Source organism: Leptonotus elevatus, chromosome 13 (assembly GCF_054856555.1).
Source record: "Leptonotus elevatus isolate MCC_2025b chromosome 13, RoL_Lele_1.0, whole genome shotgun sequence".
NCBI classification, from domain to species: Eukaryota; Metazoa; Chordata; class Actinopteri; order Syngnathiformes; family Syngnathidae; genus Leptonotus; species Leptonotus elevatus.
In genome coordinates this window covers 7,798,246-7,825,503 of record NC_141251.1, presented here as the reverse complement: position 1 = coordinate 7,825,503, position 27,258 = coordinate 7,798,246, and the positions used below count along the sequence as shown (strand labels likewise).

The window sequence follows — 27,258 nt, the reverse complement described above, 5'->3', positions numbered from 1 at the left end:
AATATGTTTGGACTGGAGCAAATATCTGATGCATTTTGTAATTGATATTGATACTTAGTGGGGATTTTAGTCTTTTTAGGACGCTACTGAATGATTTTCTGCAGCCTCAGGCATGTGTTATTTTCCGAAAAGTGCCCAGACAAATGAGCAGATTTGGATGATTTGCAGCCTCGTAAATATAATATATTGGTCATTTTCATATAATTTTTACTAATAATGCATGGTAAAGACAAAGCCCTCTGAATGTCCGTTTGGAAAACAATTTACTGATAATTATTGGCAGTTGTGATCATTGAAATTGCAATAATAGTTTCTAAGAAAAAAATATCACATTTTGAATGGCAAATTTAAAGTCTCATGATTTGCTGCAGGTTTTCTAAAGAGCAAAGAAAGCGCAATATAAGTTCAGTCCATTTACCATTTTGCATGTATAGCATTTTTCTCCGGTTGCTTTTTTTTTGTCTAATGCAAACAAACGCACCTTGGTGTCTTACGACTTCCTGTTTTTCTACCACTAAAATCTTCATTTTGATGTCGCCATGCACCCGATAGATCTGTGAGACAAAGTGCCAAGATGAAGCAGCCATTTTGCAGTGACACAACTGAAAACAAAATATGTCTCAGATGCAGTATGTATGATTTGGTGAAAGTGAAACAATTGCATGTCTTTACTGTCATTACAGTATGACTATATAAAATAAAAGGCAATGCCTAAAAAAGTATTGCTCAAATTATATGAAAATGACTACGTATATATTTCCAGCTGTTTCACGATCAATGCTCCGTGGCATCACATACAAAAAAATAAACCCATGAATTTCACATTTTGGTGTGTATTTTGTGTGTGTGTGTGTGTTTGAGACAATGAATGCTGTGCTTGCAGGACGAGCAGCAGCTTTGGAGTCATGTTGGGTAAACAGGCCAGCAGGGGCCAATCTTTGCCAAATGATGCTTTCGGAGTGTTGCGGTGTTCTCAACGAAGTGAGCTAAAATGTGGACCGGGGTTAATCCCATGTGAAAACAGCCTGGCGTCCCTTGGCTCCTGGATAAATATCTGCCAATTAGGAGTGTCAGACTTCGGTTAGAGACGAGTTCTGTGAGTAAGTGTGTGTGTGTGTGTGTGTGTGTGTGTGTGTGTGTGGTCTTGTTTTTGTTACATATTGGGGCCAATATATCAGGATTTCACAGAGTTGTGGGGCCCACCCGTCCTTGTGGGGTCATTTTGCTGGGCCCCACAAGTTTAGACCTCTTTTTGAGGGTCAAGACTTGGTTTTAGAGTTTAGGTTGGAATTGGATTATGGTTGAGGTTAGGGTAAGGAATGGGGGTAGGCAATCATTTTTGATGGTTGGTGTTTGGGGAAGGGGCTAGGAAATGAATTATGTCAATGAGATGGCCCCACAAAGATAGTAAAACAAACGTGTGTGCGTGGTCTTGTTTTTATTATATATTGGGGCCAATATATCGGGATTTCACAGAGTTGTGGGGCCATTTTGCTGGGCCCCACAAGTTTAGACCTCTTTTTGAGGGTCAAGACTTGGTTTTAGAGTTTAGGTTTGAATTGGGTTATGGTTGAGGTTAGGGTAAGGAATGGGGGTAGGCAATCATTTTTGATGGTTGGGGTTAGGGGAAGGAGCTAGGAAATGCATTATGTCAATGAGATGGCCCCACAAAGATAGTAAAACAAACGTGTGTGTGTGTGTGTGTGCGTGAGACTGTGTGTGTGTGTGTGTGATTCCCTTGCAAAAGCTTGTAATAAACATGCTTGTTTTTATTTCACATTACCTAATTTGCACAGCATCCAAAAGTGTGTTGTAAATGATAATGGGTAATTAGTGAAACAAAATATTTGCGGTCTTTGGAATGGTCTTTGTTTTTGACAGGATTTGATTAAATTACAAACGGGATTAGCCAAACAAATATTAAAATCAAAGGCAAAAAATATTTTCAGGATTTGTTGACCATACACTGTGCATACATACAGTTTTGTTAAGAATGTTTGGGATGTTTTAAAGAAAACTGGAAATGACATGCTAGAAAACACACGGCGAAGCGTCCGAAATGAGAGTGAGCGCAGAAAAGCTTGGTATGTTCAGGTCTGTGCTGCCGAGGGCTTACTGTAGGAATTTTAATCCTCCAAATGCAATACAGTTGGAGGGTGAGTACAACCGCAGGCTGCGTTGGGTTCGGAATGGAGCTGCTCATGTGGGGGAGGAAGGAAATGGAAGACAAAGCTGAGATGGGGAGAGGAGACAGCAAGCACTATGAGTGGAGATTTGTTTACATGTCGTCACCCTCATAATTGCCAAAAGTCCGTATTTTTATTTTGTTTTTGCCTAAATCTAAATCTAAATCTCCTCGTGATGCAAATGGTTCGATTTTTTTGTGTTTCCAGGAAAATCCCCCCAAAAAATGATGGCGAATATTTTAAGAAAACTTTTTGACTAATATGTGTAGACTTTTGGAAAAAGAGCACGTGAGAGAGAAGTATTTCCACACACACTTACACATCTATAATGCAAAAAAAAAAAAAAAAGAAGAAAAAAAAAAGAAAAAAAAATCTTGTTACTCAACATACATTTGTACGTTTTGGTTGCTTACACTCAAAATAAAACATACCAATTTTTCTGTTGGGACTTTTCAACGCCTTTTAAATGTAAATATGAATCAAAGCAATTTGTTCATTTAATTGATTTTATTTTATTAAATATAGCTGTTATAAAAAACAACTTCAACAGTTGCAAATTATTGACAAACATTCCAAAAATAAACAAGACTCACAGACATGTTAAACGTGAACCTTTTTGTTATCGAGCCTGCCTCCAATATCTTTTCAGGCCATATTTATTACTAATATTGAAAAGAATATACCGATATTACCATTGCCATAAGCGTAATAAATGAGAGGACTTTATGACAATGTTAGTCTTGTCCAAAGCAATTAAACTTTCTTCTACTGACTGTAACTCCCCATCAGCTCCTGAAAAATTATTACGACTCAATGAGTTGAACAAACAGCTCATAAAAAGTATCATCAAAAGTCACTTTGTTTAGTTAATAACTCTGAAAAGCATGTATCAATTTTTTTGTCATCCCCGAGCAGGAACAAACGGTAAGAAGAGAATGACTTTGTCACACTTTATTTCCAACAGTAATTACTGTGAAGGTGTTCTCAGCTTGAATCCTAATTATGTTGTAACAGTCCAGCTCCCCCGAGACAATAATCTGCCGTATGAAGAATGATGAGGGATTATGAAATGCAAATACTCCCCCAAATTATAATAAACCAACTCAAGGGTATACAGTAGATCAGAAGGGGGGGGGGGACACTAAACAACGAGAGTTTAATAAAACAAACCATTGAATCAGATTCATATTTTTTTTATTAGTAACTTACTGTATGTGTCAGGTCCATTATCTTTATAATGACATGAATTGACAGAGTGTGTGTATACTTGTAAAGCAGACTAACGTGTCAGAAAACTGCGTTCGCCGCCCGTAGAGTTCTATAAATGCCACTCTCGGTATGTTTTTCTATCATTTGAAAGTCAGCTGTGCTGTAGCAAAGTTGCAGAAGCAAATGTTAAAGCAGCCTGGTGTGACTTGTGAAAAACGATCTTGTCCTTGATATGCCCCCAAGAGACTTACATCAGATCCAGTTGCAGTAAAACATCTCAGTTATAAGTCGTCACCTTGGTGCTGACATGATGTTGTCTGGCTCATATTCAAAGTGGTGGCGGTGGAATATGTCGTGTACATTTTTAGGATCAACGTGGTTTATTTTACATTTATTTATAATTCAGGCGATTGCATTTTTTAATCATAATTAATCGCATGACTTCAATAGTTAACTCGCGATTAATCACAAGTTTGATATCTGTTCTAAATGTACAATAAAATTTATATTTTTGTTAACTTAAAAGTGGAAAAAATGTTAAACTGATAGAAAATGGCCGCATCTTTTAGTCATTGACGCAGTAATTTCATAATAATTCATAAAATAGAAAATTTGTACTATACTGTAAGAGTGTGATATCGATTTGTGTTGAGGTCATTTTTTTCTGCCACTAGATGGCATAATTGCATTTGTAAGACAATGGGGACAGCTCAGTGCATTTTTCTTTTCATATTTACTCATTCACTACCATTGACGGCTATAAACGTCAAAAATTAATTTGAACTATTTCTATTAGTTTAAATTCCCCCCCCCCACACACTTTTATTAACAAAAGTATGAACACCTAGATTGTTTTATTGTACATTTAGAACAGATATAACATTTGTGATTAATCGTGAGTTAGCTATTGAAGTCAAGCGATTAATTAATATTAACAATTTTAATCACCTGACGCGATTTAAAAAAACAAAAGAAAAAATTATCAAAAATTTGGGGCATCAGGCGATTAAAATTTGTAATTGTAATTAATCGCATGACTTCAGTAGTTAACTCACGATTAATCACAAATGTTATCAGTTTTAAATGTACAATAAAAAATTCTAGGTTTTCATACACTAGACAAAAGTGGGAAAAAAATGTTAAACTAATAGAAATAGTTCAAATGAATTTTTTACGTCTATAGGCGTCATTGGCAGTGAATGAGTTGAGAGCTATCTATCTTTAGCATGAAAAAAATTCTGCAAATTTTTTAAATTGTAAAATACAACTTGACCCCAGCCTCCACAAATATATGCATTATTATTACATTTATTACTGCTAAATTTTGACGCGGACGTATCTGCTGCGTTGCGACTGGAATTCTCCCCAGTACAGGCTTTTCAAGTAAGGGGCGGTCATTAAAAAAGTTTGTGGCATCAAAGGAACTTTAAATGAACTCAAGAATTTTTTTTTTTACTGTAGTTTTAGAACAGATATAAAAAATTTTGATTAATCGTGAGTTAACTAATGAAATCATGTGATTAATTACAATTAAAAAATTTAATCGCCCGATGCCCCTAATGTAAAAAAGAAGAAAAGATTATTAAAATTTAGGGGCATCAGACGATTAAAATTTGTAATTGTAATTAATCGCATAACTTCAATAGTTAACTCACGATTAATCACAAGTTTGATATCTGTTCTAAATGTACAATAAAAAAAATTCTAGGTTTTCATACTCTTGTTAACAAAAGTGGGGGAAAAAATGTGAAACTAATAGAAATAGTTCAAATGAATTTTTGACGTCTATAGCCGTCAATGGCAGTGAATGAGTTAATAGTGCACACTTTATGTTGAATAAACAATTGCAGTTCTGTTGCACATCTCAAAGAACATATGAGGGTGTCCAGGTCTTCAAATTTCCACTCAATTCATTCCTAACTCCATCCTCTTTCCTCTAAGGGAATCATTAGAACTTCTGTATTTTTTCCCCTCAACTGTCTGTCTTCTTGTATTGACTTTTTACAAGGAGATAGCACCAAACGCATTCCCTCCGGTGGAATATTGATCCCAGAGTGTGGCATGTAACAGCTCGGAGCACATAGTGTGACGGCCACACCTCACTCCACAAAACGGGTTTGTTTATGGGCCACTGGGACTATCTTGACCACAGATCAACATTCAGAAAACCACTCACTGCCAGTATTTCAGTCTGATACAATAAAACATCTGCAGTGAGTGTCTCGTCAAATGTGTGAAAAATAAGTATGATCAAATGCTTCAAAACAGATCCCATTTGATGAAATATGATGTGAAGACGGTCACTTTGACAGTGCAGTATACAGTACTGAGTGAAAATTTAATATAGATGAATGTCGAGCCATTCTGGGTGATGTATTTATTACTATTAGTATTTGTATAATACTATTATTATTTATTTATTTATTTATTTGTGTATTATGTTTTATTGCTCCTTTCATCAAAACAAATACCACTTCTGAGGTATTTTTTCATCCATGGGGGCTTGTTCATATGCCATATAAAATATTTGGGTTTTTTTACAACTTATTTGACCTTTCTGTCTAATTCAAATTCATATATACAATATTTAAATTACCCTGTTTTTATTACCAGAATATTATACAGTGTATAATCTATACCGTATGTGGTTATAGTGACCAGACGTATTGCTATAAACCCTTCATGATTTTCGATTTGGTATTTTTGTTATTAATATTGGTTATTATTTATATGCATTTGGGTTTGACCCTGTGTGTCATATTACTTAATGCATCTAGGGTAATCAATAGCATTTGTTGGCAAATGTTTGTCATTTGGGGGTGTTGGCTTTTCTTTCTCATCCTGTCGCTAGCTCCTTATATTTTCCCCTTCGCAGCATAAGTATTGTATCTTTTAATCTAACTTTATTGTACAGTGTGCACTACAGTTACAGAAAAATTCTACCGCTAGTTCAGTAGCTTGTTTAAAAGAACAAATGTTTTTGTTCGAATAAGATACTGTGACTACTGTCCTCATCTCTTTTGGTCTTGAGAGTTATTATAGGTGTTGACCAAAAAAACAACAACAAAGCAAAAAAACAAGTCTCACAGCATAAAACACCTGATTACAATTTGGTCTTGAGACACTATAAGTATAACGCAAACATTTATCTATTTATAATGTTCATGTGGAGGTAGCTAGCTAGTGTTGAGTTATTAACATTGTTTTTCAGTTTCAATTTATATTTTAGCCGTTTTTGGAGTCATTTAGTTATAGCTGTGTAGCTCAATGAATAGTATGGTCTATTGTATTCTTATCTGTCTCACTCTCCTGAGAAAAGAAGGGAGTGTAGTCTGGTACCGGTCTCAGTCGGAAGAGGGGAGGGACAGGCTGATGTATTATTGTTTTTCTCTAATCTGATTTATACCTATGGGAACTTGCTGAACTTGCTGATGGGAGGAGACTTTTCGTATTCACCCACTTTTAAATAAATAATGATGTGCAGGAGGAGAAGGGGCACACAATCTGAACAGAACACGGTTTGAGTGTCTTCATTTGTGTGACCAGAAGCTTCTGTTATAATGATACCTTTGCAAAGGGACTTCTTCACCAGAATCTCACCATTCAGTTAATTGAACACGCAAAGAGTAGAATACAAATATTGTCTACTCTAACACTAGCTAGATAGATAGCTAGATAGCTAAATAGCTAAATAGCTAGATAGATAGATAGATAGCTAAATAGCTAGATAGAAAGATAGATAGATAGCTAAATAGCTAAATAGCTAGCTAGATAGATAGATAGATAGATAGATAGAGTTCCATTCTCCTTTCGAGTAGGAGAGCCGTCGTGTGAAGTTGTAAACATGACATTGTCGTTTACATCGAAATCAGATTGAACTGGTGAAATGCCAGAGCAATAAACAGCTGCAGGAGCTGATGGGGATTGATGAGCTGCTAACCACCCTCATTTGTCGCTCGACTGGAACACCTCACTTACTCCTTGAGAACCTTATGCAACACCGGCACGAACATAGCAGGGGCTTCTGTGAATTCCTGCTTTGTTAGTGGATAGCCTGTGGTTCCCTCCTGGAGTGTAGGTCAACCATATCAGAGAAACAGAATCTGGAAGGTCTATATCTCTCCATGTCTCTTAATCTCTACAGCTAATGACTGTCTGCCACCATTGCCATGGATGTCAGACGAGGTTTACATGCATGATGACGTTGGCATCGTTTCTGTGACAGTGTCACTTGCGGTCAACAACTGCGATTGGCTGTAATCGAGGGATCGAAATATGGAGCGTTCAAAGAGAAATGAATAATTATTTGTTATTCTCATTTGAATGCCAACCTATCTTTAATTTCTCAACTGATTCAAAAAAACTCATATACGTGAAGTAAGCACACGGAATTATTTATCGTTACCATAGCAGAAATGTATTCATCATCTAATCAGATTGCTCGGATGTCATTCAAGTACAGATCAAAACCCTAGAGCATATTTCCCATATGTGACTGATAATTTAGTCCTCATTTTTTGGCTTTTGTGTCATGATATAGAACAGGGCAACCAGAATAGATAATTGATGGTTGGATTTAAAAATAAAATAAAAAATAAGCCAACAAACATGAAAACAGTGTTGCTGCAACAAACTCACCTTTGTAATCACTTTCTTCATTTCACCAATAAGTGAAGTTCAGTCTGTGTTGTTTACTGCGTATGTTGATTTTCTCACTTGAGTATAAAAAATTTTTTTTTTACTTAACAGTAAAAAAGAAAAATACACTTTTATAGTTAATAATGGTAATAGAATGTCATTAACAGTAGCTCAAATTATTTAAATTTCCATTAATAACTATAAATAAATGTCATAGGAGGTTAACCAGCAAATGTATTTATAGTTCCACCTAAATGTCGCATTTTACTGTACTATAGCAATCTTCAATCTGTACTTACTCACGTTCAAGAATATGTTCATCCAGATGTAGAGACTTGACGAAGAACGCGGTCAGCTGTATTAACACAATGTCAATCTATAAAACATGAACTTGTAGACCATAGCACATACCCCAGTGAGTAGAATTTAGGATTGCTCCCATATGCTGTTATGCCGTAAGCATCAATCTAAAAAAAAAAGATTCATTTTATTTCCTTTGCATTGCAGTTCGATGAGAGCATTTACATTTGAGTGAATTGTCATTTATATTAAAAACAATTCTTTTAATTTGTTCTTTAATGAGACAAAGCAGGCTACATCAGGAAAAAAAAAACTGTTTTTCTTCTTTTTTTTTTATAACAACTGCACTCTTACATATATTTTACTGTCACATACTCCCTTTGTATAACACCACACAAATCAATATAACCAATGGCTTTTTCTTGTTCAAAAAGGTTGACGATATTCCTATTTGTTGCATCAAACTGGATATTTTCGTAATCCAGCGCTGCCCTCCTCTTGCTTGTCTAAATTGTCCTTTGACCTTTGACCTTCCCGAGGGGAACGGAATTCACAACAGAAGTATTCATTTCCCCAAAGGATGTCTCTTTGTACATAAACCCCGGGGCTTTGCATTTGAGGAACATGCTTTTCTCATTCTTAAAGAACTATGTTTTCATATCCTATTTTGTCACATACACAACTGAAAAGAGTCTGTTATATACATCCTTGATTTTTTTTTTCAACATTAAAACCACAGGTTCCTTATTCTGCATTAGTAGCATTTACGAGATCTTGATGAGTCCAGTTGAAGCCTTCCTGTCTCGTTTCCCCTCGGTTACTGTAATCATGCAGTTTAGAATATTACATTTTGGGAGGGAGGAGTTGTGTTAATTTGTTTTTTGTTTTCGTTTTTAGAAATGTTTGCAGTTGGTCAGTCGGCAAAGTCTCACAAACAAAAGTGAGTATTCCTTTGCGCCGGGGTGGTCCATCGCGGGCATGTCCATTTCTTGCATCATTTTGGAGAAATTGTCTGCCCCCATAGGCTTTTAGTCTGTCAGTCTGCAACGCATCTGCCAGTTTTGAAGAGATATGAAGTGGGACAGTAGAAAGACCTCCTTTTCATACTGGCCGGTCGACAGCATACTGGCAGGGGCTCAGGTTGGACACGGGATTCTGCACAGCTGGATAAGTGAAGTTGGTGTGTTGCTTGGCCTTAAGTCGCAGACTAGCCAGACTGGAGTTGCAGGTGTCTCTGTACATGTACGGGCTAGCCGTGCTAGCATACGGGCAAGTGGCTGCCGCAGAGTTGAGTGCTGCGGGGCTGTTGAGATTGTTAAGGTTTCCCAAGTTGTTGAGGCCTGTGCCGGGAACTCCGGCCACCGCCGAGGGCACCATGCTTGAGGCCATGTTCATAGAGGGGATGGAGCTCGCGGGAGAGAACATAGGTTGGGACGACAGGGGGCTTACATTCATCGAGTTAAAGAATGGGAAGCTCTTGGCGGAGAGTTGGCTGCTCGCTAAACTCTTGGTGGCCCAGTTGTTGTATGAGTAACCCGTGTACATGTCATCATAAGGTTGCATGAGTCCGTTAAACTGGGCACCAAAACCATTCTTGCACAATTCGGCCTGCTGGTTTCGCTCCCGCTTTCTCCACTTGGCGCGCCGGTTCTTGAACCATACCTGTAGAAGCCAAAATGAGAAAAAAATGTTAACTCATTCACTCCCAGCCATTTTCACTGAAGCAACCCCCTTCGCTCCTGGCTGTTTTACTGGATTTTGACAGATTTTGCAAGGCCCACAGAATATTGTGTTTTATTTTTATAAAAAATGTGGAACCTACCAAAAAAAAAGATTAGAGTGTCTTCCTTCATCAGGAAAAAAAAGTTTTTGTATCTCTATCTGTTTCCGTTTTGCATCAATTAGCATTAGAATATAGCTAAATTTCAACATTATTCACATTCTTGTTGAAAACACTGTCAAAAAGAGCTTGTTGCAACCTGGCCCTCGCTGATCTCTTATACTCTGCTGCCACCTTTGTAATAAATACCATTGCTTTAAGCTACCTCTTCATGTCAGAAACTAGCATTACAAAAATATAATTTAAAATTAAAAAAACGTTTTTGGGAGTGAAGGACAAAATATTTTAAGTGGATTTTGCTTGTAGGAATTGTATATATCTTTCTGAAATGTACAGTTTTCAATGGGAAAGCAATTTACTCAACCGTAACCTTCTGAAGTTAGGTGTCATGAAATACAGCACTACAAAAAGGGACAAAACAAAAGCCTTTTTAAATTACAGTCCACCAAAACACAATGAGCTCTATATTTCCAAATAAGCCACCTGTGTAAAAACGGCCGCATCTTCATTTTCCTGCCAGGGCAAGTCTAATACAGTTCGTAACTTCAGGTACCGGTGTAGTCATTTCAAAAAGCGCATTATTTTAAACATTTTCCATGATCCATTCTAGGGAAATCCTCTTAGTCTCCCATACCACCTTTTATTATCAAATGTACCTACGGGAATCTCATATTGCTGGACAACACAAGAGAACACAATCGGATTGACAATATGGGCAATGTTGCTTTGTGTTCTCAGTTTACTCAAATTTCTGTCTGAATTAGCCACCAAATTAAAGTATTTTTCCTCATCTGTAAGTTTTCATTTGGCATTGTACTTCTCAAAAAACGTCAGGTTAAATAAAATTAAAAAAATGCATGATTCTAAAGCACACACACTGGATTTGCGCGTCTTAACCAATAAAACGCATCATTTGGATGATGTCAACACTTCTGGTTCATGATTGGATCTTACAAATATGTCCCTCATCTTCAGAGGCACAATGATTATCAAGTAAGATGGAGTGCATGGTGAGTTATTAGACATGGTTTAGCGATATTAAAGAAGGGCAATCGTCATACTATATTTATTTATTTATATTTCAATCAGAGCAAAATTTGCTCTGACAAATTACTTTATAAAGACGAACCTCGTTGGTTGCATCCTGAATATACAGTGGACAGTCCGGAGTGCTGCAATATGTATAAATGTTTAAGCGTCGAACATTGGAGGTTATCATTTTGCTTACTCGTACTGTGCAATATTTCACTGCGTGGAAGGACAGGATTTATTTTCATTATTTTTCATAAAACATGACCCGAGTTAATCAAAGGCATAAAAAGTAAGCAACATTAATTTCATAACGACACTTGCATGTATTCACTTAACAATATTGCTTATGGGAGGAAAAAATAATAATAATAATAATTTCCCTGCTCTACCACCTTTATCTCTCAGCTCCTTTTGCAATCCAATTCTTTTTTATCATCCAGCCATCTGTTATTGTAGTAACAGAATACTGCTGACCGTCAATACGAACATAAAGCTTATGACTTTTCCATCTCACTCAGTGACAGTGGGGGGGGGGGGGGGCTTCGGGGGGAACCCCGCGAGAGGACAGAAGCCACTCAATCTTTACAGTGACTTCAAGGCTATGCCGTTTGAAGGTTTATGGAAAGGGCTAAATGTCAAAGTTATATGGTTGCGTCACTGTAGACATGTTTATCCAGCTCATACATTATGTGGTGGAGAAAGTTCATGCTAATCTTAGTTTTAAACAGCAAAGGTCATTGCACATTCAGTTGAGGTCATGTCAGTACAAACTGGGGGAGGGGCTTTTGACCACATTTCCTTTTGTCATGTGGAAAATTTTAGGATCAATAATTGGATTATTACAAATATTTGGATCATAAATAAAGGAGATTGAGGATCACGTTGCCAATAATTAGAACTTGGAAGGATTTTTTTATGCCCATCACTAACTCTAACTTGAAAGGTCACGTCTATTCAAATTAACAATAGAGATGAATGGACTGTTGAACGATTTCATTCTGCCATAATGGCGATCTGACTCCCTCATACATTCGACTGTCCAAGTCTATGCGGGCTGGAATTTAACTTGAGTCATGGGCCACCTTTGTAGATATTCAGCAACAGCTGCCTCATCCCCATTAGGAGTGAGAGGCCTTCTCAGGGTCCACATTTGAGGATGACAAATGTGGGTAGATTCATCAAAATAATCTAGTATATTCTTTCGGCCTTAACTTTAAAATCTCTTGTTCAAATGTTGGAAGTTTTTACAAACGGCACAACAGAAAATGACATGGAATTCAATTATTTTATTCCCTTGCTCAATAAAAAACTGTTTATAAACAGCTTTATGCTAAAACACATTCTGTTAAATAATACTGGGGAACAATTTGAAAAAACAAAAAAATGTTGAGTTAGATTTTTATGTTGATAAAAATTAAAATTGGCATGTTGATTCCAAAACTGCATTCAGTTTTTTTTTCTAGCGCATCAAGTTTTTTTTTTCTCCCCGTCTTACCCTCCTAATAAGCAAAATTCCACTTGCGCAAGAAGAGCTTATTACGATTGGAGTCATCGACAGTTACATGGCCAATTTGTTTGCGCAGTCACAATTGAGAAGTGTGCGCAACTCCCATTAGGTCAGTACTATCAATATCCCATGAGATCAGTTTTTGGATTCCACACCCAAAAATGAGTTCAAAACAGCTGTCAGGCATAACTCAACAAAAATTGTGTTCCCCGGTGATTATGCTTGCAAGTGAAATGCATACAACACAAAGACAGATGCTAATTGTTGAGGGGGGAAATCTATTTTATGTAATCTCATCTTTTTGTTTTTGATGTAAAAATCCCCTCAATTAATTGATTGATCAATGATCATTGTATCGTTCATTTTGAGTGACAATTGTCACATTGTGTGTCTTTTTGTCGTGGCTTATTTTCTCTGTCTGCATTGAATTCATGGTTATGCAGTACATTCATTTCAAATCAACTATACTTGTGTATTTAAACTTTGCCACCCAATTACCTGTAAAATGTTGATTAAATTCTATAATAATGTACACGAAGCACTTTCTATATTTAAATATCACTGCATTTTCATCTTGCTGTAAGTGAACACAGCAAGAGTGAACATTCACTCCAAAGGGCAATTAAGAGTTTTCAATGCACTTAACGCACATGGGATATAGTATTAAAAAAAATATCTATACACCCCTGTTCAAATGCCATGTTTTGTAATATAAAAAAAAAAAACTGAAACATTTTAGAGAGTGAAGTCAAAATAAACAACTGAGATAAATACCGTACACACATGACCCACGACCTGTAGCCTGTTCAACTCAACTTTTTCAATTGAGTTGTACACGTCGTAGGTCAAATTAATAGTGGAAAAAAACGTTTTTAACTGATATTTACTGTCAAAGTGACATTTGCATAAGAGTGTGTGAACTTTTTACATACGCTGTACACGCCTTGGAACTCAGTCGGAAGTCTGAGTACTCAGAGAGAAACCTTACAAGCACAATGAGAACATGCAAAGTGCACAGAAGTGCTCAAAGTAAGATTCAAACATATTTTTCAGAACTCACTGTTCCACCAAAGTTCAGAATATCAGAAAGTTCAAACAGCATCAAATAAAATTTAAAAAAGCACCACATTAGTCCTGCATTGCATCATGATGTAAGTGGTGCAAAGCTTTTGCGTGCAGCAGTGGTTCTTAACCTTTTTGGACGTAATGAACCTCACCAGTTTTTGCGTATTCACCCAAACCTATCTTTATTTTATTTTTTTTTAAATCAAATTCAAGACATGTATAGGGCTGATTTTGATGAACAACATGAAAATGTTTTTGGGGGTTTATCTCATGTTTTTAGTTGTTATAGTGGACGCCAGGATAATATGTCTGTAACGTGTTGTAAACCTATAAGCTTATATGGAAAATGTTTAACATCATTCAAATCAACTTGCGATTGTGATTGGTTATGTAAGATCCAATCATGAACTAGCGATGTTGACATCATCCAAATTATGCGTTTGATTGGTTTAGAATATGTCATGTCCACTGGGACCATCTATGGGTCTGAAGGGGTTAAGATGGAACCCAGAGGCAACTGCTAGCCGACAATGGAAACAGCAGAGGCCCCAGAATTGACACCTGTGGAACACCATTCCGTTATAGCTGTGAATTCATATTGCACATATTCATCTGACCACTTTTTTTTTTTTTTTGCCATATTAAAATAATAAAGAAATCACACGTCATAGCATCACCGTGATCATCTGTAGCCAGTGATGGGCAAATTTGACCTCCGCCAAGCCCTTGGGGTTCGATCAAACCTAGCTTATAAGTCACTGCCATTGCGTATGTAAACTTACAAGCACGAGTGTAACATCTTGTCGTAACCTTTGATCCAGATCCACACCAGAATGTATTGTTTTGTTCTATGCCTAGTAGAGCTCGGACTCGCACCCAAAATCCCCATTTGCTATTCGTGTTTACATAACGAACGATTTCCGAATCGACTTAAATGAGTTACTCAGTGTCAGGAATATTGCAAAGTAAAATTCTGCTTTTGTTCTTTTTTTGCAGATTACTTCTTTTATAAAAAAAAATGTTTTACTTTAATAAAAGAAAAATCACATTGGCTGTTAAAATCAGCTGCCATATCCAGACAAATGATCGCATGCATACCCACCCTGACCCGTGCCTCTGTGAGATTGGTCCATACTGCAATCTCCTCTCTGGTGCTCATGTCAGGGTAGCGGTTCCTCTGAAAGGTGGCCTCCAGCTCCTGGAGCTGCTGGCTGGTGAAGTGAGTTCTCTGCCTCCGCTGCTTCTTCTTCAGTGAGCCGTCATCCGTACTGGATTCATCCAGCTGGTTCTGGTGGGATTTCTCTGTGTCTGCAGTCATAGACAGGAGAGTGTGCCCATTAGTGGAAGATCAGTCATTGCATTAGCACGTAAAAATTCATGACTTTATAGAACACATGCCTACTTCCTACCGTATACTAACAGGATGCAGTGAACTATTTTTTGTTTATATCTCGGATGGCCCATTTTTCGATCAAAAACTGCCTTTAAGCATTTTTTGGGGGAGAAATCAGTAAATAACTAACTCTTGTAACTGCTCTTTCTGCTCAGCACCCCGCCACCATATCTTGGTGGGAGTCAGCACAGCATCCGGACACGATCAATTTATCAATTCAAAACCATTGTACGTACATTGCTTTTAAAGTCCAAAAATGGACATCTCTACTTATGACTATTTCAACCCCAAAAACATCACAACAATCAGCCTCTCCATGGCCCTTCAATACATTGTTGTGAATAAATATAATTTGAGAAGCATACGACAGTTTTCTTTTGTTTTGGTAAAATGCTGAGATGGGATTTGGCTGCTGTTCAGTGCAGGATCTAGTCGAGGGCCGTTTGCCACCCCCAAAATTCGGAAAAATCCTGAACACCTTTGACTCATTCACTCCCAGCCATTTTCACTGAAGCAACCCCCTTTGCTCCCGGCTGTTTTACTGGATTGACTGATTTTGCAAGGCCCACAGAATATTGTGTTCTCTCGCTATAAAAACATGGAAATTTACCAAAAGAAAGACTAGAGTCTCTTCTTTCATCAGAAAAAAAAAGTATTTTTGTATCTGTTTCCGTTTTGCAGCAATTAATATTAGAATGTAGCTAAGTTTCATTATTTCAGAAACCTGTTGAAAACATGGTGAAAAAGTGCTTATTGCAACATGGCCCTGGCTGATCTCTTATACTATGCTCCCACCTGCTGGCCATTTTTTTGTAATAACTACCATTGCTTTAAGCTACTTATTTGGGTCAGAGGCTGCATCAAAGCCTTCTGTATGCTCAAGCATAAAAAAAAACATAAAACACATATAAATATACGTTTTTGGGAGTGAATGACAAAGTATTAAAAAAACGTATTTGTAAGTTTTGGGGTTCAAATTAGTTAATAGGAAGCTGTAATTGCTTATTTGATTGATTTTAGAATGTTTAATAAATTAAAATCAATGAATTTAAAGTAGCCTCGCATCCTTTATATACATGTTCGAAATAAATTCATTTGTTCATTCATTCATTCATCCTTGTATTTTTCTGGATGTGGCCCTCAAACAAAAAGTCACCCAAGGATGCTTAAGCATCGAAAAACGATAAATGCTCTAGTCGGAGGAACCCAAATGCAAACCACTACATACTTGCTGCTTTTTGGTCAAAACATCACCAGAAAATGTTACATTCCAACTGGTAGGATGCACAATACACACTGCTTCTTCATGACTGCAGCCACAGTCATGGGGACATTCCACACACACTCACACACACATACTCCAGACTGATTCTTGGACAGCCACGGTCATGAGGACGTCGCGAGACATAAAGTGAGAGCTCTGAGAAGATCTCAAAATTGGGGCTGCATTTGTTGTTAATTTATATGCAAAAATGAAAAATATGATGGATGTATTTCTCTTACTGTCTGTGTTAGCGACTGTCCAGAAATTACATAATCCAAGGAGACATATAGGACAAATCACCATAATCAAAAATGTTTTCTTTTCCCCCCCCCCCCCCATTCTAACTGCTGTTGTAGCTGTATATGGTAGACATTTGCACAATACGCATAAAAAAATGCTGATATCTCTCATTGTGGATAAACTGTCTGAAATACAGTGTTATGTCCTTTTTCAATCTGATTGCTGTCGTAGTTACCAATGATAGGTCATTAATGACTACAGTTCAAAATTTCACAATAACTCTCATTAGAAGACATTTAAGTGACAAAAATATTCACCCAAAATCAATAAAAACGCATTCTCTTATTCTGGTTGATGAAGTAAGTACTCTAAATGAGAAAATGTGTTTACATCGCCTTATGATGACTAATCCTGACACTTTATTTCATCCAGTTCCTCTATAATGAGATGTATCAGAAAAAAAGTTTGATGTGTAGCATGCAATGATCTACCATTTACAGCTGCTACTTCAGTCAGAATGGAGAAAAAACAACCACTTTTATTTGATTACGGTGATTTTTCCCTGGACTATGTAACTTGCGGAAAGTCACTATTCAGCAAATATCGAACATCAGGCCAACTTGTTCTCGCTGCCTGAGCGGCGATGACCAATCGACACTAAAATTGATATGCACATCCCTTCTCGTGTCTACTTAAACCTGTAAAAATGTCTATAAAAAAAAAAATCTACAAACATTTTCGATTTTGTGGAGGTGTTAATGGCTTTTCCTCAAAAGAGCTCACATCTAATGTCAATAAAAAAAAACCTAACTTTTCTGTTTTCACCTGTTTAATAAACATGAGTAGAGCTGTGCATATGAATTTTGGTGACAATTGGTCATGGTTTTCGGACATTGGGCGACAACCAGATGTGGAAAAAAAGCAAACCAGGAAACAAAAGTAATACTGCCATCATTCCTTCAATGACAGATCGTTAACATGATATAATGAGAGGAGCCGTAAATCAAATCAGCTGTGTTCACACACTCAAAAGGGCGCATATACTGTATGTCTTGTTTTTTTTTTATTTGCCACACTGCAACGGGACCAAACTTGTTCACGCCCACCCCTGCGGAGATTTCGACCGTGCCTCGCGCCATTCTTATAAAGAGCACAAAAATAGAGCCCTAAGGCGATGTAAAGCATCACTAAATCTGGTGCTCTTGGTCATTTCAGCTCCAAATAAATACAGTATCTACTCTTGAGACTATTCCTGTCAATAATTTGTCCCATTAAGTTCATAAATGTGCCAAATTACTGAGCGTCGGTAATACGTCCTCCATCATAGCGAGTTATATAGGAGGACCACACATCCATGTTATTATGTCTGCCGGGACTCTACCAGATTTGGCCGCCGCTGTTATGAGGACCTCACAGAAAGAAGTGAAATTAGCTGGCCAGCTAATCCCGTGGATCAGGCTTTTGTGACTGGGGCAGGTTGGGCTCTGTTTGGTGAGGGTTTAACTCTCTGGGAGTGGTTCGAAATCATCAGCGGGGTTTAAAAAGAGACTCCGCGGGGCCACCGGCAAAACCAATAAAGAGCCAAGCTGAGGCTGTTATCTGGCAGTAAACTGACACTGGCTAAGCTGTCACTTAAGGCCAAAGTCTAAAACACAATACAGAGGAAAGGGCAGCCCTTTTAGAGCAACGCGCTTCCTAACAATGGGAGCAATCTGACTGATAATGTGCTGACAAACCAGACTTTTTCCAGGTCAGCTCCAGAGCAGCTTATTATGCAAGGCTTTTAAATAAATAACCCACCTCATGTAATCTACTGGATGAAAATGCATGTTCACAATATGTGTAGACGTATAAAAATATATTTTTAACAGTCATTTGACACTCATTCATTAAAAAAAAAAAAAAAAAAAAGACAGCCTTTGGTGTCCGCCTGCAGGAATCATTCTAATAAGATGATGAACATTTATTTTGAAGGGTTTGCAAGAACTTTCATTAAAATTGCAGTATGATGGCAACAAAAAAAATGATGATTTATTTTCAGCTCTCATTTTCATTTCATGTGTCTGATATATGGTATAATAAATAATACAGTTCGCATTTCATAGTTAAGAAAATGCCTATATGATTATTTTAATATTTGTTTAAGATGCATATGCAGTATTCAAATGAATACATAACTTAATTTTTTGTTGTCTAATTATGGTGATAAAAATGTAGCTTCCATCTATTTTCTTTTGCGGCCTGTATCGTGTGTGACTTTTGAAAACGAATGATGGAAAAAGGAATGGTGCGACAGTAATGTCAAAGTAATGTCAAATGTGCGGCAGTGCACTTCAGCCCAGAATAGTTTGACTTTGACGTTTAGTTAAGGTGTCGAAAGATATACGTCAGCACTGAACGCTACGTTCATTTAAGTCATGCAGACATCAGGCAATTGTTGCAAAAGTTAAGGAGGTTCAAAAGAAGAAATAAGCCTAAAAGATAATAAAGCTAATTTTTTATTGAAACATGGCCGTTTTAACAACGCTGTTAACTTGTTATCCGTGGTTGTAGTTGAGTTGGTTAAACCGACTGAACGTGACTTTCGTATAGAAATTGACCGTGTATTCCCGCGGAACTGTTGACAAATAATTCGTCTTGACGTGGCCATCTACTTGCTTGTCGTATCACAGACAAGAATGATTCGCTTCTTTCTTTCCGACGTGCGAAAAAAAAAAAAAAATCGTATTAAAATACATGGTGTAATTGGAAGTAAACCGCAGGTGCAATAAACGTTATTATTATCTGAGTCGTCATCGAATATTTTATTTTCATTTTAAATAAAACATTGGTTCGCACGGAACGGCGTGAGTGTGCACGCGCGGTGCTCTCGCGGGCTCTTTAGCGACTCAATTGCATATTCAGGAGTAGCTGAAAATTGCTTGTGCTTTATTAGACATCTACCCGAGCATGAGAGAGACCATGCTGCACCCCACAAACAATTGACAGAGTGTCCAATTATTGAGGATTAGAGGATATGTGCTTGGATCATGCTGCCCGGGTGCGTTTAATTATTTTCTATGCATTCACAAGCAGCACGTACAGGCCTTTTTATTCTGAGCTTTCATTACACTATACAGTGATGCGTTCGAATGATCAGTGAAAGGGTTTTTTAAATAATAAGAATACGGAGAATAACAATGATTAAAAAAAAATAAAATGTCTGCGCTGTCCCGCTGAATAATAGCATACCTGAATAATTCAATGCCATCAATTCCGAGCAGTCGTGTGAAGAAAGACAATGGTTGGCCGCACAAAACTAAACTGAATTGATAAGGACAATTAGTCAAAATGTCGACATTTTGCCAATGGACCACATACTGTATCCAACCAACGCATGTACTAAAACTATACTGCAAAAAAAAAAAAAGGTATTGAAATTTAGGATTTAAATGAGCGCTTTACATGTAGCCCCCCCCCCCCACCACCACCACCACCCCCAATAATAACCTCATATTTGAATTCATAATGCTGATGAAATGATGGGCCTGCTTAAATATTGATGCAAGAATAGCGCTTTGTTACTCAACTATTATTATGATGATGATTATTATTATTATTATTATTACTACTACTAATTGCAACCTGATTCCGTTGAGCAGTGGCGAGGCACTTACCGCTGCTCTCTTGCCCTTTACATCCCTGGTCGTGCTGCGGAGTTCCAGAGTCGGAGAGCGACAGCGCCGGGCTGCGGGCGTCACTATCCGTCAGGAGGTTAAAATCCATAACCAGGCTCTGCACACGGACACGCAAAATACACTTTAATACACACTGTCAAGTGCACAGTCAGCAGTTGATTTGAATCACCTTAAGCACCTCTCGTGATCACTTGGTAAGGTTCACGATCTAATAATATTTTCTATATTTTCATGCATCTTTAAAACAAATTGCTGATTAACAACCTTCGTTGTAAAACGCGTGAAAATACACATTTTTATTCAAACGCGCAAAAACATGTTAAAAAAGATGACAAAGATCAACGCAGAAATTATTATTATTATTATCATCATTATTATTATTATTATTATGTAGTTGTTGTTCAATTTACAAATAAACTGACGACGTTCAGTCTACTTTCCCACTTCAATATTTCCACTCCCACTCCATGTGGTGACGTCATGAGCAGATCGAGACTTGCCATAAACTGACTCTATTTAAAAAAAAAAAATAAATAAATAAAAAAAAAAAAAAAAAAAAAAGTGACTCTATTTTTAGGCTACACGTGGAAAGGAAGAGTTATTGCTGTTGCATTTCCAAGCCAAATGGCAAGCTGATGAGACGTCTTCTTCCACAGAGCCCCCAAAATAGCTAATAGTTTATTTTATTTACCGCAGAGCCGTTAACACCTTGAATATGGGCTTGGGGATGGTAAAGGTTGGATAGAAAATAGGTTGAAATCTGAGGTGTAGTGTATAGCCTTTCGTATGATCCCTGGAGTGCAAAATATGAAATGCTGTTCCATTTTTTTTTAAAGACACTCAATCCTGACAGTGACGCGTGGACTGGGTGAGGGTACCTAAAATCAACCCCTTTCCCAAGACATGATCAATTAAGTCATGTTGTGAAAGATTTTAAAAGGTGATAATCCATCCTTTTCCACCCTTGCATATTTTGAGATCGCATTTAATCCTCTACTAGATATTTGGATGCGAGCAGTCTCTGTGCGGCAGTAGTGTTGTGGTTCTAGCTGTTATACTTGGAAGTAGCACATTTAGATTTTCAGGAAAAGCCGTACTGTATTTGGCTCTGCCTGCGCCCATCCTGCCCCGCTGGAGAATGCGCTATGCACCAATGTGATTCCAGGCCACGCACACACACTGGCATAGCTCTGTGGGGGGGTAATTTAAAGTTCATTGCACTGTCAACTTATAATACACATGTTTAACCCTCGTTTTGACCTTTGACCCAGAGCAAAATTATGCTTTTATCCAAAATTCCTTTGAATTAATTGGACAAAATGATTGGGGTATTTTGGCCATAAGTATCCCATGATGTAAAAAAAATGGAAGCAAGTATCACCCTATTTGGACCTACAACAAGCTTCCATTCTTCTTGGAAGACTTAGGATCTTATCGGACCCCCGTCAAGTCTGCCATCAAATTGATATCAGGTTTTTCCCCACATGAGACTCATCTGCTCTTCTTTTGAGCACTGTGGCACAGTCACGTGATAATGTTCCACCAATTGGAAGTTTCAGGGGGAATGAATGGGTCTAGTAGTCCACTGTTGACGAGGTGTTTCCCAATCAGATCTGGACTGGCCATCTGGCATACGTCTTTTGGGGCCAATGCAGTGCTTTTTAGTTTTATTTTACCCCAAGAGACTGGCCCACAATTTAGAGGAACCATTTTGAACATAGACAGCAAACTGAACCAACATCAGTCAAAATATCAGTGGCAGAACAATGTTTTTAGACAGATATGGTCAGGAGCCGGGCCGGGCCGGGCCGGGCCGGGCCGGTGGAAATGTCAAATTGCCAGGGCCGATTTTTTTTTTTGTGCCAGTCCAGCCCTGTTCGCAATAATTGTGTCCATCTACTTGTCGTAGCTGAGTCTGCCGTCTTTGCAGGGTGACCCCACCTCTCATCTTACTCAATGTCAGCTGGAATAGGCTCCAGGATCCGTGAAATAGATAATAGATGGTTTGATTCACACTCACCGCCCTTTGAACATCATTTCCACAATATGTACTTTGCATGACAAAAAAGACAGTTCTATGTTTGGAAATGAACAGATTCCAGTGCCTTTACTTCTCATGAAGGGATGTCATTTGGGGACAAAAGTGCAATATTTCGTCGAGTTCTTGCTGCCTTCAGAATAGCAGCCTCCAATGAAGCTTTACCTTTTTTTTTTACATGTGGTTTGATGCGACTAAGTTAATTTTGCCATGACGATTCAACTACATTAATGTCGAAACGACAATAATCCCTTGTTGGAGACACTTGAATAGAATTACATCTCCTTTTTTTTTTTCCTACATCTTGCATCCTTATTGATGCATATATGAAAAGTTATTGAACCATATGGAACATTTTAAGAATTAAGGTATGACCTTTTGCAGCACAGCATATCAAGCCTTGTAATCTTTAAAGATGTCAAGCAGATTTAATGACATAATGCATATTTCCCAAATCAGATGCGTTCACACTCAATTTAAGTTCAAAGTATTTTTCCCGAAGCGAAAAAATATTTACATATTGGCTTAAATTATTTTTGATGTGACCAATGATGGATTGTCTCCATAAAGGCTTAAATGAGAATTGAAGAATATGAACAACATATATTATTTCAGAGCAACCATAATACATACTCGTAGCCGCTCTTCACGCGCATGCTCGCGAAGAGTTTGTTAAACAATGACAACAGAAAACTGTACAAGTATGTGAGCAGGCTGAGATGTGAGCCGCAACATTGCAAACATTTGTGGAGATTTTTTAATGCGAGGAAATTGCATCTGTTTTCCATTCAGCATCCGTGAGAATTATCATCATCGCCTTCCACGAAAGATTAGACGACTCAAAAATTGCTTTTCAAAGCCGTGGGCTGCATAAGTCCTTTCTTGGGAAAGAACATTTGAGGCTGTATAAGGTCATAAACTCCCAGTAGAGAGATTAGCTTTGTAAGCAAGCTGCCTCGGTGTGATGGCTTTGGATTATCGGGCCTCTGATACAGAATTGGCTTTAAAGTTGATTTTTGGGGTTGTTGGGAAGCTCCACTCTGCCTTAATTGTTCACATGCGTGTAAATAGTGTGTTGGAATGACCCTCTTGTCCTTTCTTAACATACATAAATAATTCCCTTTTTTTCTTTGAACTACAACACTCTACAAGAGAGAGCAGGGGTCACCAACCTTTTCCAAGTACAGGCCTACTCATTGGCTACTGATTTTGTTTGATACACACGTCTGAAATGACCAATTACGTTTAATCATATGCTATTATTAGGGCTGGGTGGAAAAAAATCGGCTAAATCAACCATCAAAATTGGTTGACAAAAATTCCTTGATTGGGGCAATTAGTCAGGTAATCAATGTAATCGATTGGATAATCAATTCTAGCTATTTTTAATTGTGACATCCCTAGTTATAATTTATATTCATTTATATATGTATGTCACTGATTAGGAAGCAGATAAGTAATATGCAACATTTTATTTCTGTCTCTTCCATTGTTTACATTATGAAGTGACCGCCGTTACTTTATTCCTAGAAAATCACAATGCTCCAACACTGGTGAGCTATTTTTGGGAACACTATTAAGGTGTCATCAGAGGCAATCTAGTGCCCGAGGGCACCACGATGCTGAGTCTTTAACAGAAGCAGATTTGATATCAAATAAAAAAATAAAAATAAATAAAAATTAAATGGAAGATTCATGCAGAACTTTGTAGCTTGTGGAACCAAACATGGCAGCTGGTTTCCATCTCATGAACCAAACCTCCATATCAAATACAAACACTCATAATTTTAATGACATTGTTTGAATTGTAGAATTGAGTCCTTGATTGAACTTCCTTGGGTTGAGTATGTCCTCAACTCAAATAAAATCAGTCCGTTTTCGAGTCATTTTGGTAGAATTCAGTCAGCAATTTGCAAGACAGAATTGCAGCACTGACTGTTAAGGCAAGTCTTTACTGCTAGGTCTTTTTTTTTAGGGAGGGGGGGGGGCAAGATTGTAAGACAATCCAGATGGTGATATATATCTGACAGTGATGGATGACCAGACAGAGGGTGTCAATGTGGTGCTGAGAGGCCCACCAGCTTGGCAGCGAGGGCCCCTTTGGGTGCTGCAAGCCAGTCATTTTGTCCAGAACAAGGTGTCAGCACCCTGACGCCCCCTCTCCCCATTCCTGCTTGCCCTTTCCTGCCTACACGCACTACGGGTGCCACTTTTAATATTTCCAAAATCGAGATCCTTCTACACCCAACAAACTGCCACATGGGTCTAACAAGGTGTGCCACCTGAGTGACAAGAAATCAAACGTGCTCTTCACGTGCAAGGTTAATGAAAGTACATGTGTACACCTAACGTAAAAAATAAAAATTAAAATAAATAAATAAAAGATATTGCAAGCATGTGAGAGACTTTTTTTCCTTGCTGCTGTGGGAATGTTTGTCTGGATGAATATTCGATTCGCAGCGTCTATTTTGATTAGCAAGCAAATAGGCCTATATCCTGGTAGCATAATAATAATAATAATAATAATAATAATAATAATAATAATAATAATAATAATAATAATAATAATAAAGGATGTCAGAATCCTCTCATTTTTCCGAGGGATTGCCGGGTCCATCTGGCGGCCCGTTGTGCAGACTGTTCGCATTTGCACGGCCGGCAGCTATCAGCGAGGGAATTATTCATAAACGCGTTGAGAATTAATTCTAGGGATTAAGAGTTGATTAAGATGTGTGTCACTTTGCTGTCTGAGAACTTATTAAGGGCCTCCTTGAAGAGGCGGCAGATGGAATTTCGGTCCAATGTTTGTAGATGTTAATTCGTGCCCTCCTATAACAGTCATTTGCATATGATTGAGGGATGAGGCCGAGACCTGCAAAATTAAACACTGCCTCCAAAATAACTGACTTGCACGTACGTACGCTATTTATTCATTATTGTTGTCACAAAAATAAATGTATTTTTTTTTTTACTTGTGGACATCCCTATAAGAACGACTTATATGGGAAACGTCGTTCTAAACATTTAATTACTTTGTCATTTTTGTCTGCTTGTGTACGGCACACAATTCCTATTCAATTAGCCTCAGGTTTTGAATTATAAATCTATTATTGTTATTGATGGAATAACTGGCAAAAATATTTTTTACAATCTGAATCTAAATTAAAAGTATGCCTTTTTTATGACATGCATGTGATTTTAAAGCAAATACGTGAATAAAATATATTGATGAAAAATACTAAGAATAAATTATTTTTATATTTTTACATGTATTGTGCACTTGTCTCTCTCTCTCTTCAGCAAGCCGTCTTAAACCACAGAAAGGAAGATTTCACCGCCGTCACACGTTTAACAAACAAAAAAACAAGAAACATTGCCGCTGTCGTTGCTGTGCAGTGGCGGACGCAATAGCCGATTAGAAACTATATTTTTCTTTTCTCTTAACTATTTCTTTTTTTTTTCCCCAGCGTGTTAAATTGAACATGGATTGGAACAAACTCGATGATCATATTTGGGCAGTAGTCTATAATGAATTAATATCGAAACGTTCGTTTCTATTCGGCAAGATCATTGCGAAAAGTATTTTTTTTTTTTAAGCGTTTTATTCCCATTTGTAACCGATGAATATTATTTCACATATAGGTCTAGCCTATAGAAATAATAATAATTATATGCATACGTTTGACTTTATAAGTCTCGAAATCAAGATACCCTACAGCAATGATGTATTTAAAAAAATATATATTTACACTTACGGAATGGTTCTCGTAAATTGACAGTGAACTTCTACTTGTTTATTACTCCGCGCGGCTGTGTGTGTGTGCAGGGAGGGGCGGGGCTGGAGAGGGTTTATGGAGCAGTGTCTCTTGTGGCCCTGCAACCACCTGCTACCTATCAATTTTGGACCTCAAAATATGTTTCACATACTTGTCTGCCTCTGCGAAGTCAGTCTCATTTTTTTTTTTTTTTTACAGTAGCCTAATGAAATTCTTGCTATTATTTTGTGATTTGCAAGCAGTTAATTTTCAAGTGCAACACAACAACTCAATGTGAAGTTTGGTAAAAAAAAAATGAAAACGTGAATAACATCCACCTATAGTTTGCTTTTATTGTGGCTTTTCTTTTTTTGGGAGTTTGATAAATGATGTATAAAGTATATCATGTCTACTTTTAGTGATCTGAGACGAAAACGGGCTGGCATACTTACATCCAATCCCGGTCTGGTTATATTAATCCGCTGAGAAGGCAAAATTCTTTGCTGCGAGCCGCTGGGTGTCCTGGCTTCAGGTGTGACGGTGACATGGACAAAAAGTTCATCGGTTTGTCAAAAAAGTCTCAAAAGCATGCAGAGCCGGCGATGAGTCGCTTTCCTCGCCGTTGGTCTCCCCTCTGTGCTGTCATGTAGACTGCAAGAAGAGTGCGGGTTTGATCCCCACACACAATGTAGGGCTGGGGAGAGAGGGTGGGGGCTGCTTTCATGCTAAATATTGTGTGTGTGACAGCCAGGTCCACCAAAAGGACGGCCCACATATGCCCCGTACTCTCTCGCTCTCACTCACTCACTCAGACGCACGTTCACACAGCACACACACATTCCCTTAACAGTCTCCCATGAAGCTCCCATAGACCAGTATTGCTGATCGGCTATTTGCTGCAATAATTGTTCTGGGGGAAATGGCATGGTTTGGACTCACCAGAACAAGACAGGCATGCACCTATATAGCACGAAGCCATCCAAATCACGGCTCATGCAGGATTTGGATTCAACGGCAACATGACCATGCATATTGAGCTTATCAGGAGAAGAGAAAGGCTGTTGTTGTCTTCCGGAGCATCGCACAGGATAAAAAACAGTCAGATGAACACACC

At 37.8% G+C, this 27,258-nt stretch overlaps 1 protein-coding gene across 1 annotated transcript; it reads right to left on the bottom strand.

The window, feature by feature from the left end:
- Nucleotides 1–8,297: 8,297 nt before the first annotated feature.
- On the bottom strand, nt 8,298–26,878 carry pitx3 (paired-like homeodomain 3). Its single transcript, XM_086092856.1, has 4 exons — nt 26,597–26,878; nt 20,331–20,448; nt 14,880–15,085; nt 8,298–9,995 (listed from the first exon to the last, which is right to left on the bottom strand). The coding sequence occupies exons 2-4, from the start codon at nt 20,437–20,439 to the stop codon at nt 9,435–9,437; spliced, it is 876 nt and encodes a 291-aa protein (XP_085948982.1). The 5' UTR covers nt 20,440–20,448; nt 26,597–26,878; the 3' UTR covers nt 8,298–9,434.
- Nucleotides 26,879–27,258: the final 380 nt, after the last annotated feature.

Excerpts from the sequence above, each read along its gene's own strand:
- pitx3 (XM_086092856.1), bottom strand. The coding sequence starts at position 20,439 with ATGGATTTTAACCTCCTGACGGATAGTGACGCCCGCAGCCCGGCGCTG. Across the intron at positions 15,086-20,330 it reads TAAAGGGCAAGAGAGCAGCG|ACACAGAGAAATCCCACCAG; the intron begins GTAAGTGCCTCG and ends CTATGACTGCAG. Across the intron at positions 9,996-14,879 it reads TCACAGAGGCACGGGTCAGG|GTATGGTTCAAGAACCGGCG; the intron begins GTGGGTATGCAT and ends TGGCTTCTACAG.